The following is a 17,360-nucleotide window of genomic DNA, read 5'->3' as shown; positions in this document are numbered from 1 at the left end:
GAACAGTATTTAGATAAGGCTAAAGAGGTCTTTGTGGCATTTATGGATTTGGAAAAGGCATATGACAGGGTGGATAGGGGGGCAATGTGGCAGATGTTGCAAGTGTATGGTGTAGGAGGTAGGTTATTGAAAGCAGTGAAGAGTTTTTACGAGGATAGTGAGGCTCAAGTTAGAGTATGTAGGAAAGAAGGAAATTTTTTCCCAGTAAAGGTAGGCCTTAGACAAGGATGTGTGATGTCACCGTGGTTGTTTAATATATTTATAGATGGGGTTGTAAGAGAAGTAAATGCGAGGGTCTTGGCAAGAGGCGTGGAGTTAAAAGACAAAGAATCACACACAAAGTGGGAGTTGTCACAGCTGCTCTTTGCTGATGACACTGTGCTCTTGGGAGATTCTGAAGAGAAGTTGCAGAGATTGGTGGATGAATTTGGTAGGGTGTGCAAAAGAAGAAAATTAAAGGTGAATACAGGAAAGAGTAAGGTTATGAGGATAACAAAAAGATTAGGTGATGAAAGATTGAATATCAGATTGGAGGGAGAGAGTATGGAGGAGGTGAATGTATTCAGATATTTGGGAGTGGACGTGTCAGCGGATGGGTCTATGAAAGATGAGGTGAATCATAGAATTGATGAGGGAAAAAGAGTGAGTGGTGCACTTAGGAGTCTGTGGAGACAAAGAACTTTGTCCTTGGAGGCAAAGAGGGGAATGTATGAGAGTATAGTTTTACCAACGCTCTTATATGGGTGTGAAGCGTGGGTGATGAATGTTGCAGCGAGGAGAAGGCTGGAGGCAGTGGAGATGTCATGTCTGAGGGCAATGTGTGGTGTGAATATAATGCAGAGAATTCGTAGTTTGGAAGTTAGGAGGAGGTGCGGGATTACCAAAACTGTTGTCCAGAGGGCTGAGGAAGGGTTGTTGAGGTGGTTCGGACATGTAGAGAGAATGGAGCGAAACAGAATGACTTCAAGAGTGTATCAGTCTGTAGTGGAAGGAAGGCGGGGTAGGGGTCGGCCTAGGAAGGGTTGGAGGGAGGGGGTAAAGGAGGTTTTGTGTGCGAGGGGCTTGGACTTCCAGCAGGCATGCGTGAGCGTGTTTGATAGGAGTGAATGGAGACAAATGGTTTTTAATACTTGACGTGCTGTTGGAGTGTGAGCAAAGTAACATTTATGAAGGGATTCAGGGAAACCGGCAGGCCGGACTTGAGTCCTGGAGATGGGAAGTACAGTGCCTGCACTCTGAAGGAGGGGTGTTAATGTTGCAGTTTAAAAACTGTAGTGTAAAGCACCCTTCTGGCAAGACAGTGATGGAGTGAATGATGGTGAAAGTTTTTCTTTTTCGGGCCACCCTGCCTTGGTGGGAATCGGCCGGTGTGATAATAAAAAAAAAAAAAAAAAAAAATAATACTAATAATAAATGTATGTGTTTTCTTTGGGTCACCCTGCCTTGGCAGGAGACTGCAGTTTGGGGGGAAAAACCTGAGAAGGTACATTAATATTACAAAGATAGTTTTCAGTTTGTTTATTCCTTTCATGATAAAGCTTATAATTATGCAGAGTACTTTGGGCAAACTTAAACTAAGAATAAAACTAACAACAATATATTGCACACTTGAATATTTTGTAAAAAAATATTTACGTATGCAACAGTAAATGCTTTAAAAAATACTGCGTGGTAATATTAATCTAAATTGTATAAAGTTAGTAAAATGTGCTTGAACATAAATGCTAATCATTTTTTTTTTTATTTCCTTACAAAACCATCAGAAATGAAGGGGTAGGGATCATCTCAGGAACAGTTGGAAGTAGGGAGTGAAGGTGGTTTTGAGCATCTGGCTGACTTGAGGTGTTGCCTGGTCGAGTGAGACAGTGTCAAGTGGTTTTAACAGACGTGCTGTTAGAGCGTGAACAAGGTAACATGGATTCCCTGAATCTCTCCATAAATGTTACCTTGCTTACACTTCAGTAACACATCCATTAAAATAAACTTGTCTCCACTCCTGCCTAGCATGTTCTCACAAGTCTGCTGGATGCTCAAGCCCTAATAATCAAAACTTCCTTCAATCGTTCCTGGGATGATCCGTACCCCTCCTTTTTTCCACCTGAGAATTTATGTATACACTATCCAATCCCTCCTCTAAATGCCCAAACCATTACAACAAACTTCAGCACTTTGAATTTTCTTTTTTTTTTTTTTTTTGGGTCACCCTACTTTGGTGTGAGTTAGTCATTGTGTTAAAAACATTGGGATTAGAAATACTTAAGTGAGTAAAGAAATCTTTACTTCAGATACCTGATGCAGATTTGTGTGTCTGATGTTTCATAAATTAATGATCATTTTACCAGTCATTGTTGAATTAGAAGGTATTTTGTTTTTTAAATTATTTTCAGGTGGAATCCATCACCACAGAAAATGAAAATATAATTTCTGAGTTAGAAGAAGTACGGGAGACATATACTCAGCTCCAGGATTCTCATGCACAAGTATGTGATGAGAATAAGAATACTTTACAAATTTTACAAGAAGTTAAGATGAAGAATGAAATGTTGGAGGCAGAACGACAAAAATTGGAGGTAGTCAAAATGTGTGGGTTTTTTTTTTTTACTTAGAATTATTCTTTAAAGTATTAATGGTAAATTCATTTTTATATACCTTATTTCATGTTCATCAAGCATGAGAAACCTTAGAAACAAATTTTTGTATACCTGTAATAGAAAAAAATTAATTTAATATATTTTTCCACCACATTTAACCCTTTCAGGGTCCGTCCCGTAGATCTACGGCTTTACGGTGAGTGTCCAAACCGTAGATCTACGCCATGAGCTCAGCTCACTCTGATAAACTGTGAGTGGTACATTTGGGCCTAGATATGAGAGAATACATCTATGTGGTATGTGTGCACCACATAAAACAGATCCTGCAGCACACTGTGTATAATGAGAGAAAAAACTGAAATCATGATTTTTCGATTAAAACAGCGACTTTGCAGTGTTTTTTCGTATGTTTTTTATAGTTGTATTTGCGATTTCTTGGTCTCATTTGATAGAATGGAAGACATATTACAGAAATAGAGATGATTTTGATTGGTTTTAGCACGGGAAATGGCTTGAAACTGAGCTCAAAGTAGCGGAAATGTTAAATTTTTGCCGATATTCAAGAGTAAACAAACGACCTCACACATCTAATACACGTTAGCTGGTGGGTCTAATATACATTCACAAATATGGTGATGATATTTATACAATTATTACAGTATTGCATAACAGAAAATCTTCTATTTTTTGGTGTGAATAAAAATTCATTACGTGAATAAAAAATCAAAATGGAATTTATTTGTAAAGCCTCAAAATGTAACTAATGAACAGAGGAAATGTTAGTTTAGTTCCAGGAATACCTACATTGTTTATTCTGGAGCCTATTTTGAAATTGGAATATTTTGAACTTTGTGTTAAATTGGCCAAATTAACAATTTCCGATCACTTTAATTTGTAGTTGAAACAGTTGACTTGGCGATTTCTTGTGCTCAATCGATAGAATAGAAGTAATACTAGTGAAATAGCTAAGAATTTGGTTGATTGGAATAATGTAATTGGCCTAAAATGGGAGTCAAAGTCGGCAAAATCGCCGATTCATAAATATCGCTGACACATCAAAATTCGCGAGAGCATAATTTCGTCAATTTTCCATCAAATTTCGTACTTTTTGTTTTATTACCTTCACAAAAAGATTCTCTACGATTTCATAAGAAAAAATAACAAATTTTTTTTTTGAAAATTCTTGGACACTGGTGCGTGACTTCAGATTTTGGCCTTGGACCCTGAAAGGGTTAATTGAATACACAAATAATCCACACACAAGAGAGGAGCTTTCCTCTCCTCCCTCTACAGATGCTCCTGTCTACTCTATTTCTTGTTCCTCCTGTCCTTTTTGTTATTTATTTGTGTATAGTCCTCTTCAGTACTTTGCAGAAACTGGCCGTTCTCTTTCTGACAGACTTAGGGAGCACAAAAGTAGTGTTAGGCTTGCCAACACTAACAATTCTCTTTCCTGTCACATCAGAGATCACAGTCATCCTATCGACTGGTCTTCTGCTAAAACTGTCTTCCCTACTTCCAACTTCAACAGTCAGTGTCTGGTCAAATCCTCCCTAATACACAACTTTCCTTGTATGAATCTTAGGCCTGGCTTCATCTCTGTAGATGCTTTCCTTTCCCACTACATTGTAAAATGCTCCGAACTTCAGAACACCTGTGACCTAACCTAATTCCTCCTTTTCTTCTCTCTCTTCCCCTTAACTCTTTTGTTTTTCTCCTTTGGATTGTCTTTCTTCTACCTTGGGTATTTGTTCCTTCATTATTTTTTTTTTTTTATCACACTGGCCGATTCCCACCAAGGCAGGGTGGCCCGAAAAAGAAAAACTTTCACCATCATTCACTCCATCACTGTCTTGCCAGAAGGGTGCTTTACACTACAGTTTTTAAACTGCAACATTAACACCCCTCCTTCAGTGGGCGGGCACTGTACTTCCCATCTCCAGGACTCAAGTCCGGCCTGCCGGTTTCCCTGAACCCCTTCATAAATGTTACTTTGCTCACACTCCAACAGCACGTCAAGTATTAAAAACCATTTGTCTCCATTCACTCCTATCAAACACGCTCACGCATGCTTGCTGGAAGTCCAAGCCCCTCGCACACAAAACCTCCTTTACCCCCTCCCTCCAACCTTTCCTAGGCCGACCCCTACCCCGCCTTCCTTCCACTACAGACTGATACACTCTTGAAGTTATTCTGTTTCGCTCCATTCTCTCCACATGTCCGAACCACCTCAACAACCCTTCCTCAGCCCTCTGGACAACAGTTTTGTTAATCCCGCACCTCCTCCTAACTTCCAAACTACGAATTCTCTGCATTATATTCACACCACACATTGCTCTCAGACATGACATCTCCACTGCCTCCAGCCTTCTCCTCACTGCAACATTCATCACCCATGCTTCACACCCATATAAGAGCGTTGGTAAAACTATACTCTCATGCATTCCCCTCTTTGCCTCCAAGGACAAAGTTCTTTGTCTCCACAGACTCCTAAGTGCACCACTCACCCTTTTTCCCTCATCAATTCTATGATTCACCTCATCTTTCATTTATTTATTTTATTATCCCTCCCCTCTGTGTTCTTTCTGTTACCCTCTGTGGGCGCCTAGCTCCCTTGCCGTGCTCCTCTTTCTTAGTATTTGACTGCCTCCTCCTCCTCCATACTACCTTCTACCTCCACTACTATCACTACATCCTGCCTATATATACTCCCTCCCTCTCCTTTTCGTTCGTGTGACTTTGTAAATGGTCCAAGTCGGACCGAAACATCGTCGTAAACTCCTCTCTTCTATGTGCGGGTTATTTGTGTGTCGTTCCAGTCACGGTATTCTTTTTTTTTTTTTTTTTTTTTTTTTTTTTTTGTTATTTAAATTAAATTGGCAGTTTGGAGGGATATGTTGTGTATCTTTATACGTATATGCTTCTAAACTGTTGTATTCTGAACACCTCTGCAAAAGCAGTGATAATGTGTGAGTGTGGTGAAAGTGTTGAGTGATGTTGAAAGTATTTTCTTTTTGGGGATTTTCTTTCTTTTTTGGGTCACCCTGCCTCGGTGGGAGACGACCAACTTGTTGAAAAAAAAAAAAAAAAAAACATTCAATTGATAGTAAATAAAATTATTTTACATTTATTTAATAATGGCACTGCTTTTCTTTTCTCAGTTTCAAAGTATGACCTCTTGTTCTTATTGCTCATGGTGCCAAGATATTTCTTTCATTTCATGACTGTTTTAACACACCAATCATCACCCATTGAGGCAGTGTGGCCCACTTCATCCACTGTCTTGCCAGAAGTGTGCTGATATCACAGTGCAGATGTTCCACTGGATTGCAACATCCTCACCCCTCCTTTAGAGTGCAGGCACTGTTTCTCACCTCCAGAACTCAAATTTAACTGGTTTTCCTGACTCTTCATGAATGTTACTTTGCTCACACTCCCGCAATGTGTCTTAACCCTTTCAGGGTCCATCCCGTAGATTTACGGCTTTACGTTCAGGGTCCAAACTGTAGATCTACGTCATGAGCTCAGCTCACTCTGATAAACTGTGAGTGGCACATTTGGGCCTAGATATGAGAGAATACATCTATGTGGTATGTGTGCACCACATAAAACAAATCCTGCAGCACTCTGTGTATAATGAGAGAAAAAAAACTTGAGACCATGATTTTCGATTAAAACAGCGAATTTGCAGTGTTTTTTCGTATGTTTTTTATAGTTGCATTTGCGATTTCTTGGTCTCATTTGATAGAATGGAAGACATATTACTGAAATAGTGATGATTTTGATTGGTTTTAGCACTGAAAATGGCTTGAAACTGAGCTCAAAGTAGCGGAAATGTTAAATTTTTGCCGATGTTCAGGAGTAAACAAACAACCTCGCACGTCTAATACACGCCAGCTGGTGGGTCTAATATACATTCACAAATGTTGTGATGATATTTATACAATTATTACAATATTGCGTAACATTAAATCTTCTATTTTTTGGTGTGAATAAACATTCATTATGTGAATAAAAAATCAAAATGGAATTTATTTGTAAAGCCTCGAAACGTAACTAATGAACAGAGGAAATGTTAGTTTAGTGCCAGGAATACCTACATTGTTTATTCTTGACCTTATTTTGAAATTGGAATATTTTGAACTTTGTGTTAAATTGGCCAAATTACCAACTTCCGATCACTTTATTTTGTAGTTGATACTGTTGACTTGGCAATTTCTTGTGCTCAGACGATAGAATAGAAGTAATACTAGTGAAATAGATAAGAATTTGGTCAACTGGAATAATGTAATTGGCCTAAAATGGGAGTCAAAGTCGGCAAAATCGCTGATTCGTAAATATCGCTGACACATCAAAATTCGTGAGAGCATAATTTCGTCAATTTTCCATCAAATTTCGTACTTTTTGTTTTATTACCTTCACAAAAAGATTCTCTACCATTTCATAAGAAAAAATAAATTTTTTTTTGGAAAATTCTTGGACACTGGGGCACCACTTCAGATTTTGGCCTTGGACCCTGAAGGGGTTAAGTCATTAAAACCACTTGTCTCTACTCCCTCCCTATAATCTTTCCTGAGATGAACCCTACCCCTCTGTCCTTCCATTGCAAATTTAGATACCATCTTAGCCATCCTTTCTGAATGCCACACCACCTCAACAACCCCTTCTCAGGACTGAATTCTTTTGGTAACCCCAGGCATCTTCTGATCTCCATTCTCCTATTTCTTTGCATAATATTTACACATCACCCTTGAATATATCATCTCCACAGTCTTCAGTTTCCTGTTTGCTGAAGTGTCTATAAAGCTCATGCTGTACACCCATATAAGAATGGAGATAAATGGTATAAAATACCGACACTTTGGAAAAATAGACACAAATGCAGTATAATGTGATTCTTTATTGACTACGTTTCTCCCATGCAGTGGGCTTTGTCAAGTCACAAACAGATCTGTTTGTGACAGTGAAAGAAATAAAGGGCCTGTTAGAGTACAGGCAATCTAGATTGGACAGCTCTAACCAAATAATTACTGTATTGAACCCAGGAGTAATGGCATAGCTGGAGGGAGAGCAAGGGAAGTGACTGCTGTCCCTGAGCACATTTTTTAAAAGTGGAGCCTTGTCAAAAAAATTTCTCTTTAGTTCACTGTTGCCAATGACGTGTGTTCCATATTTCCTGACTTGTCTACATTGTACCACGTTTTTCTGACATTACCAGTAACTAGTGCAGTCATGGAACTATCCTTTAGTTGGCTCAAATACACAAAGTCCTACCTTTGTTCTGCAATGGGTGAGGATACATTGTCTAGTTTGAGTTTGCTCTCTATTGAAAGAGAGTTGGCTACTGAGGTACATTATAATAAAGTAATGAATAACTTTACAAGAATGAAACCTAGACAGAAGAGACTTGTAGTTGATTCATACATTTTTCACATTGCTTTGTTTTTTTATTTTACATATAAAATTAAAATTAATTAATGGACATTTTTATTATGTTTTGAGATTTATGGGCTTACTATAAAGCTTTTTTATTATGTTTTGATTTTAAATACAAAATAACAATTATGTACTTTCTTTAGAACTATATCTTCTTTGTGTTTTGATTTTGATTACTAAATAAGTTATGTTAAAACTAAAATAAAAATGTAAGATGAATTTAAAATTATTCAGTAGTACGTGTCATGATGCCTTTTTATTTTTATGTGCTTACTTTCCCTAACTTCAGAGCTTGGCTATGCCACTACCCAGGAGTAACACATTTTTTCTTAAATATGCCAGTGAACTTTTTTTTTTATTTGCAGTTTAGTATTGTTTCTCATATTGCAGGATGAGGCTCATATGACACAAACAACTATATCCAACATGAAGGATGAATTTAATAAAGTTTTGGAACAATCGTCTCAGTGCTCTACTAAGTTGAAGACTCTGGAAGAGCAAGTTCAGTCCTCTCAACTTGAATTAAAAGTTACCCATGCAGCCCTTGAAGAAGTATCTAATGCTAAGACCTCTTTACAAGAAGAGTTCTCAAGTACCATATCTAAGATAAACAAGGATTTTGAAAATCAAGTTGCATCTCAAAGAGAAGAATATAAATTGAAGGTTGGTTTATAAGAAAGATTTACAGAATTGCCAATACGCAGATAACCCCCCGCATAAACTGAAGCTTAAGGATGTTTTGGTCCAACTCAGACCATAAACTAGTCACACAGTATGACTAGTTAGTGGTCCAAGTTGTACTGAAATATCATCGTAAGTTTCAGTCTCCTATGTGTGAGTTATTTTTGTATTGTTCCAGTCATGGTATTGTGCCTTGTTATTAATAATTGTCATCATTTTTTTCAGGTCTTTTGAAAATAAACATTCACCAGAGGCAAAATTTTGGTAATGTGTGAAAGTTTTGGTATAGAATGAATAGAAGTTGGCGGAATTTGAATCACGAGACACGGCAGATATAACTTCAGTACTTACCTTTATTAAATTTTAACTGTCATAGGGGACTAGTGCTCGTCATTTAAAATTTACTGGGTGGAGGTGCCCATCATGAGTTATTGTTGAAATACTGCATATTTAAATTTTATTATTCAGTTACAGTATATACATAAAACAGTTGAAACTTGTTTCTGTAGTGCTTGAACATTTTATAAAAATTATACAAAAATACTTTTCACTGTAAAAAAATTTTTTCTTTAATAATAGAAAGTTTTTACATCACAAACAAAAGATCACACACACGAATAACCCGCACATAGAAGAGAGGAGCTTACGATGACATTTCGGTCCGACTTCGACCATTTACAGAGTGTGACTTTGTAAATGGTCCAAGTCGGACCGAAACATCGTCGTAAGCTCCTCTCTTCTATGTGCGGGTTATTTGTGTATTGTTCCAGTCACAGTATTGTGCCTTTTTGTTGTTTAAAAAATTACATATTATATCATCTTATTCCAGTCTGGGAAGGAAATAATTGAAACAGTTCCTTTGATTATTCATAGAGAGATTTCCCTTGCACAGTGAACGAGCAGTAGTTGACTTTTATCTGTTACTTTTGTTATGCATAACTTGCATGCCAGCCTGCTTGTATCAATTGGCCAATGAGGTAATGTTGTGTAATACCTCATATGACAACTATTTTCATCATCATTTACTCCGTCATCCATAGTCATGGTCATTTTCACTGTCCAAACAAGGCCCATCCAAGGTATTGTCCTTTCTCCACTGGGCACTTGATCTATAAAAGATGCCTGTTTGAACTGAAATGACAAGAAAACACAACATGACAAATTAACAAATATGTACACTTATGTAATACAAGTTGCACCTTGGATGAAATACAGTATTTTGGGTAGTACTCGTTTATGTTGTACACACTTTATTTGCATATCAAAGCTATGTTCAAACATTCAATTAAGCATTAGAAATCAATTCAGAAACTTGTTGCCATTCTGGAGGGGCAAAAATCTGTGAAATATGGGAACTTTTAAGTGAGAAATCTATCTCTGGCGAACACTCAGTTGAAAGCGTTTACATCTGGCTACACCAGCCAGTGAGATGTGACAGAAAGTGGTCATTTCATATATGATATAGCTCCTAGAAGCCTTGTGATTTGTGTGACACGCTTGGTTGCATGGTAGCATAAATCTAGTGCTTGTAGAGCATTATAAACTGCTCTCTGCTTGATAGAGGATTTTAATGGTTCTGGGATTATCATCTCCACAGCCTGATCTGAGACCAAATCTCTTAGATGGGAAAGGAAATGCAGTATTACCATACTTTAAACAATTAAAACACACACAGGAGAATAAAGATAAATGTATATTGATAGCACGTAGAAATTTGTAAGATTTACCTGCCATCTTGCATAGTCTTGAAACAGAAAATTCCAACAATCCTATCATTTTGGAAAACATTTTAACTTGCTTCTATTTCACAATTATATGACAAAACGATAGTACCTTTGTGAATAGTTTTTGTCTATGAATCTCACGTGGGGAAAGCCTCTGATTTTGCATATTATTCTTTAGGTTTGATTTGTTAAGAATTTGAAGATTTGCCTTCTTATTTTTTTTTTGTATGCATATTGTTTAGGATGTGAACAATATTTGCTCAATGTAATTAATGCTTATTCAGTGTTTGTTCAAGGTAATTAATATTTATTCACGGTATGTATTTATTTAAGGTAATTAATGCTTATTCACAGTGTTTGTTATGGGTAATTAGTGCTTATTCATGGTATTTGTTCAAGGTAATTTTGGATGATTTTTGTGGGATTGAATTTGAATTCAATGACTACAGATGAGGCCTGTAGAATTAATTGTTCATTGAATTTAAATTTAGTGGCAGTGCAGTAGTTGCATTTTTCCATTGGTTCGAGAGGCAATTTTCTTCCACGAAAACCATTATTTTTGTTCTTTTAATACAGTGGAACCTCGGGTTTCGTCATTAATTCGTTCCAGAAAGTCTGACAAAAACTGAATTCGACGAAAACCAAAGGAACATTTCCCCTTAGAAATAATGTAAATCCGATTAATCCATTCCAGACACCCAAAAGTGTAAACAAAAAAAAAAGTTTTTATAGAGAATAACTACTTTTTTTACATACAGAAAACAATGAGAAATAAATATAAAGGACTAATGAAATGAATAAATGAATATTTAATGTGACTTTTACCTTTATTGAAGACTCTTGTTGGCATATGGAAGATGGGAGGAGGGGAGAGGGAGGAAGAGAGGTTATTGGTTGGAAGGGGAATCCCCCTCCATAAGGACTTCAGGTATCAAGTCCCTATCTGGGGTTGCTTCCCTTCTTTGTCTTTTACTGGCATTGGGCCCCTGTCACATAAAAAATCTGTCTAGAGAGGTCTGTTTCTGACGTCTCTCTAAGATTTGCCTAAACTGGGATAAGGCATTGTCATTGAACATGTCGCAGACACAACTTGCAACAGCTTTGTTAGGGTGATATCTCCACAAAACTTTGCAACTCACGCCACTTAGCACACATGTCCTTAATCACTGAAGAAGGCACATTCTCCCCTCTTTGTGTCCTCCTCCTCTGAAGCAATTTCCTCAGCTGCAATCTGTTGCTGTTCCAGTCGAAGGTGTTGCATCACTTTAGTGGTTAGCTCTTCCCTGTAGTCGTCCACCAACTCTTCCACATCCTGGCCACTCACATCCAACCCCATACTTTGCTACAAGTTCTTTCTAAATTCTATTGTGTTTCTCGCCACCATGGTGGCTTATTTAGCAGTCTCACTCAATAAACAAGCCCAAAAAACAATGGGTGAACGCGCAGGGTAATGCTCACTTGACAAGAAACAAAGCCAGATCGACTCAGAACATGTGGGATGCTTTGTGTGGGCACGGCAGGCGGATACGTTCGGTATGGTGGATCATTGAAAACCAAGGTGATGAATGAAAATTGGGACAAAATTGTGATGAAAAAAGTCCTTGAAAACCGAATTCGGCAAAAACCAGGGCAAACGAAAACCTATTTTTTACTATATTTGCTAAAAAATTTAATAGGGAGTTATATATTCACATTGTGTGAATCTTAGTTTTACCAAGAGGGAATGTGCTGATGGATGTTGTGGTCCGATATATTATTTTCCTCCAAGTTTTTCAGAACTTGTGCTTTGTTATAAATATGTATGGATCCTTGTACTTCAGCATAATCTAAATATTCTTTTGTTTTCAGGTTCAGGAGTTGAATAAAAACATAATGGAACTACTCAGTACACAGGAAATGTTAACTAATGAGAAAATTTCACTCGAGCATGAAATCCAAAGTCTCAAGGAGAATTATACATGTGTCACATTGCAGATGGATCAAGACCTAACAAAAATGGCTAATGAGAAAGCTGACTTAAACATGCAGGTTGAGATCAAGTCAGAAACTCTGTGTCAACTACAGAAAGAAATGGAAGATAAGATTAAAACTTTGAATACAGAAAAGCACTGTTTGGAAGAGGAAATTCAGATGAAAACTCTTGATTATTTTAGGCTTCAGAATGAAGTAGAAACACAAGTAAAGCAATTGACTTTTGAGAAAGTAGCTCTTAAAGAAGAACTTCTTCTCAGAAAAGAAGAATATTCTCTCCTTAAGCAAGAAATGGAGAAGACCAATAATGCTATGGCTGATTTGAAAACAAAATTTGAAAAGGAAATAGAGACAAGGAAGGAAGCATTCTTATCATTACAACAGCAAAAGGAAAATGAACTTAACAACCATGCTAAGAGAATAGCTTCACTGAATGAAATAATGACAAACAAGGAAAAAGAGTTCAGTGACTTAAATAAAGAGTTTAATAAAATTGTTGAAGATTTAAGTGAGATGAGAATTATCTTGAGTAGTGAACACCAGATACATGAAGAAACAAAGGTTATCATAAGACAGCAATTGAAAGATTGTCAAGCTGATTTTGTTAAAAAAGAAAAAGAAATGAGCAATGTGATTCACCAAAAAGAAAGTGCATATCTCTCTCTCCAGTTAAAAATGCAAGAAGCTGAGAATAATTTTACTAGTGAAAGAATAACACTACTTAATGAAATTCAAACAAAGGAAAAGGAGTTAAATGAGAAGTATAAATTAACTATAAATTCTCTTGAGCAGCAAAATTCTGTTCTGAATGATGCTCTTATAGTGAAGGAAGAAGCAGTGACATCATCACACGAAATTGTGAATAAGCTTCAAAATGAGATGGAAATAAAGGCTAATGACTGTAGTGCTCTACAACATGAGCTGGAAATCACCAGAGCTGCTTATGAGCAAGAGAAATGCACATTACTCCAAGAGATGCAAGTGAACAAAAGTAGTTATATTTCCTCACAGAATGATTTGGAAGAAAAATTACAAATGCTTCGTCAAGAAAAGATAACCTTGACAAAAATAATCGAAGAAAAAGAAGAGGCATTTGGTTCTCTACAGAGGCAGCATTGTGAGTTGGTTGATGAATTTTCCAGAGAAAGGGCAGCCATCTCTCAAGAACTCCTTTCAAAGAATGAACATGTAAATAAACTTTTATCAGAAAAAGAAAAAAATATTAAAAGTTTAGAGGAACAGAATGACTTGAATACTAAAACATATGAAAGTAAAATGGGTAAATTAGATGAAATTCTTGCTGATAAATGTAAACAAATAGAGAAAGTAGAGCAAGAGAAAATGAGCATTAAAAAATGTAAGGAAGAGAGTGAAGTTCTGTTCAATGAACAATTCAGTAATGTGAAACTGGCAATGGAAGTTCTTAAGAGAGAGAAAGAGGAGCAAGCAGAAATCAACCAAAAAATTATTTGTGAATTAAATTCATGTCTTCAGGAAAAAAAAAAAATCATCACCACCATGGAAGAAATGCACGAACAAAGTTTAAATAGTTACAAGACTCAGACTATGGAAATGGATGGTAAAATTTCAGAATTAAAGTCTACATTGGCAGTAAAAGAGAGAGAATTTGACACTAACATTTCTTCGCTGAGGGAACAGGTAAGTCTAATAATTTGTATATTAATATTTATAGTAGTAGGTTGGTAGACAGCAACCACCCAGGGAGGTACTACCGTCCTTGCAAATGAGTGTAAAACGAAAGCCTGTAATTGTTTTACATGATGGTAGGATTACTGGTGTCTTTTGTCTGTCTTGTAAATTTGCAAGATTACAGATACGTCTTGCTACTTCTGCTTACACTTAGGTCACACTACACATGCATGTACACGTTTATACACACTCATCTGAGTTTTCTTTGATTTTATCTTAATAGTTTTTGTTTTTTATTACTTACCCTTTTATATCACTGGGGAAGTGGAATAAGAATCTTTCCTCCGTAAGCCATGAGTGTTGTAAAAGTCAACTAAAATGCCGGGAACAATGGGCTAGTAACCCCTTTTCCTGTAATGATTACTAAAAAGAATAAGAAGAAAATTGTCAAAGTGGGATGTCTGAATGTGCTTGGATGTGCAAATGATAAGAAAGAGATGATTGTGGATGTTATGATTGAGAAGAAGCTGGATGTCCTGGCTTTAAGTGAAACAAAGCTGAAAGGGGTGAGAGAGTTTCAGTGGAGAGGAATAAATGGGATTAGGTCAGGGGTTTCAAATAGAGTTAGAGCTAAAGGAGGAGGAGCAATAATGTTGAAGGATAAGGTATGGCAGGAAAGGAGGGAGTATTAATGTATTAATTCAAGGATTATGTGGAGTAAAATAAAGATTGGATGTGAAAAGTGGGTTATAGTAAGCGTATATGCACCTGGAGAAGAGAGAAGTGTAGAGGAGAGAGAGAGAGAGATTTTGGGAAATGTTGAGTGAATGCATGGAGAGTTTTGAACCAAGTGTGAGAGTACTTGTGATTGGAGATTTCAATGCTAAAGTGTAAAGTAAAAGGACACAAGTGCAACTAGTAGTGTCCTTTTACTTTACATATTGTCGGTAATTCTACCAACTTTATTACAATGCTAAAGTGGGTGAAAATGTTGTGGAGGGAGTAGTAGGTAAATTTAGGGTGCCAGGGGTAAATGAAAATGGAGAGCCTTTAATTGAGCTATGTGTAGAAAAAGGTTCGGTAATAAGTAATAAATATTTTATGAAAAAGAGGATAAATAAATATACAAGGTATGATATAGCACATAATGAAGTAGTTTGTTAGATTATGTATTGGTGGATAAAAGGTTGATGGGTAGGCTCCAGGATGTACATGTTTATGGAGGGGCAACTGATATATCAGATCATTATTTAGCTGTAGCCACAGTTAGAGTAAGAGGTAGATGGGACAAGAGGAAAATGGCAACAACAAGTAAGAAAGAGTTGAAAGTGTGTAAACTAAGGGAAGAGGAAGTTCGGGTGAGATATAAGCAACTATTGGCAGAAAGGTGGGCTAGTGCAAATATGAGTAGTGAGGGGGGGGGGGGTTGAAGAGGGTTGGAATAGTTTTAAAAATCCAGGTAAATTAGACATGTGCAACTCTTGGGTATTTTTATTAAGGAAACGTTTCGCCACACCGTGGCTTCATCAGCCCATACACAGGAGAAACTTGAAGAACAGGAGGAGAATGAGGTAATCAGTCCCTCAACCTTGAGTCGATGTTGTCAGTCCATCAATCTTGAGTAGAATACATTCTACATTCCTGTCAGACACTGCAACTTCTTGGGATCTTAGTTCTGTGAACCATTCATCTACATTAAAAATACAGTACAGTGGACCCTCGGTTATCGGCTGTAATCCATTCCAGAGGGTCGTCCGATAACCGAAATGGCTGAAAACCATTTAATGGACATACAATTAATCTGTTCCAGACATAAGTATTCAAAAAAAAAAAAAAATTTTTTTAACAATTATGTAAGTTTTACATACCTTTATTGAAGGCTAATGCTTGCTTCTGGAAGATAGGGAAGAGGAAAGAGGGAGGAGTTCGTATTTGGAAGGGGAATCCCTCTCTATAAAGACTAGATAGCAAAACCTTCTCTGGGATTACTTCCATTCTTTGTCTTTTTATGCCACTAGGACCTGCTTGAGAGTCAATGGACCCCTGTCTCACAAAATAAGGTCTGTTTCTGGCATCTCTAAGATTTCCCTGAAGTGGGACAGGGTTTTGCCACTGAACATGTTGAAGATATGGCTTGTTTCAGCTTGGTTAGGGTGGTGTTTCTCTACAAAAGCTTGCACCCTAGTCCACATTGCACACACCTTTAATCTGTCATTTACTTCTACAGTACAGTGGACCTCCTGTATTCGATATTAATCCGTTCCTGAGAGCTCATCATATGCCAAAATTATCGAAAGGCGAATTAATTTTCCCCACAAGAAATAATGGAAATCAAATTAATCCTTGCAAGACACCCAAAAGTATGAAAAAAAAAAAATTTTACCACATGAAATATTAAGTTTAATGCACACAAACTGAAGAAGACATGCACAGTTTGTAGTACTCTACTAACAATAGAATACATGACACTTATCTTTAATGAAGATCTGGTGATGATTGATGGGATGGGAGGAGAGGAGAGTGTCGAACTTATTGTTTAGAAGGGGAATCCCCTTCCATTAGGACTTGAGGTAGCAAGTCCTTTTCCGGGGTTACTTCCCTTCTTTTAATGCCACTAGGACCAGCTTGAGAGTCACTGGACCTCTGACGCACAACAAATCTGTCCATAGAGCTCTGTACCTCCCGTTCCTTTACGATTTGTCTAAAATGGGCCACAACATTGTCATTGTAATAGTCACCAGCACGGCTTGCAATAGCTGCGTTAGGGTGATTTTCATCCATAAAGGTTTGCAGTTCAACTCACTGTGCACACATTTTCTTAATTTTTGAAGTAGGCACAATGGTTTCCACAACTGGCATAGGCTTCTCAGGGTTAGCCCCAAACCGTTCAAAATCTTTCTTAATTTCCATACTAATTCTCACCCTTTTTACCAGAGGGTTGGCACTGGAAGCTTTCTTGGGGCCCATGGTGACTTATTTTGCAGAAACAAGCACTAAAAACACTGATAATATGGAATGTACCGAAAGTATCCTTAGATGCGAGCACACTGGCTGGCTTGTAAACACTGGCACGCACGGGGCAGTTCAGGCCACACGTGGACACGTCTTGGACAAATTGCGCTTGGCGGGTTTTTTAACGAGTGGCGAGGCAAAATTTTTGTGTTAAAATGTATCGAATACCGGATTTAACGGATACCGATGCCATCGAATACCGGGGGACCACTGTACATTCATTACTAACCTTAACCCTTTCAGGGTTTCGGCCGTACTAGTACGGCTTATGCACCAGTGTCCATGGCGTACTAGT

At 37.4% G+C, this 17,360-nt stretch overlaps 1 protein-coding gene across 1 annotated transcript in view; it reads left to right on the top strand.

Annotated features, from left to right (window-relative positions):
* LOC128688860 (putative leucine-rich repeat-containing protein DDB_G0290503) overlaps positions 1–17,360 on the top strand; it is a gene marked incomplete at its 3' end in the record, with an annotated part of 132,346 nt that overhangs the window by 97,108 nt on the left and 17,878 nt on the right. Inside the window, 3 exon segments of the mRNA XM_053776870.2 lie at positions 2,388–2,570; positions 8,418–8,690; positions 12,281–14,062. Of these exon segments, the coding sequence (XP_053632845.2) occupies positions 2,388–2,570; positions 8,418–8,690; positions 12,281–14,062 (2,238 nt within the window).

The sequence above is a fragment of the Cherax quadricarinatus genome, chromosome 16, assembly GCF_038502225.1.
Source record: "Cherax quadricarinatus isolate ZL_2023a chromosome 16, ASM3850222v1, whole genome shotgun sequence".
Classification (NCBI taxonomy): Eukaryota; Metazoa; Arthropoda; class Malacostraca; order Decapoda; family Parastacidae; genus Cherax; species Cherax quadricarinatus.
The sequence above is the reverse complement of the archived record's forward strand: the minus strand, read 5'-3'. Positions and strand labels throughout refer to the sequence as shown.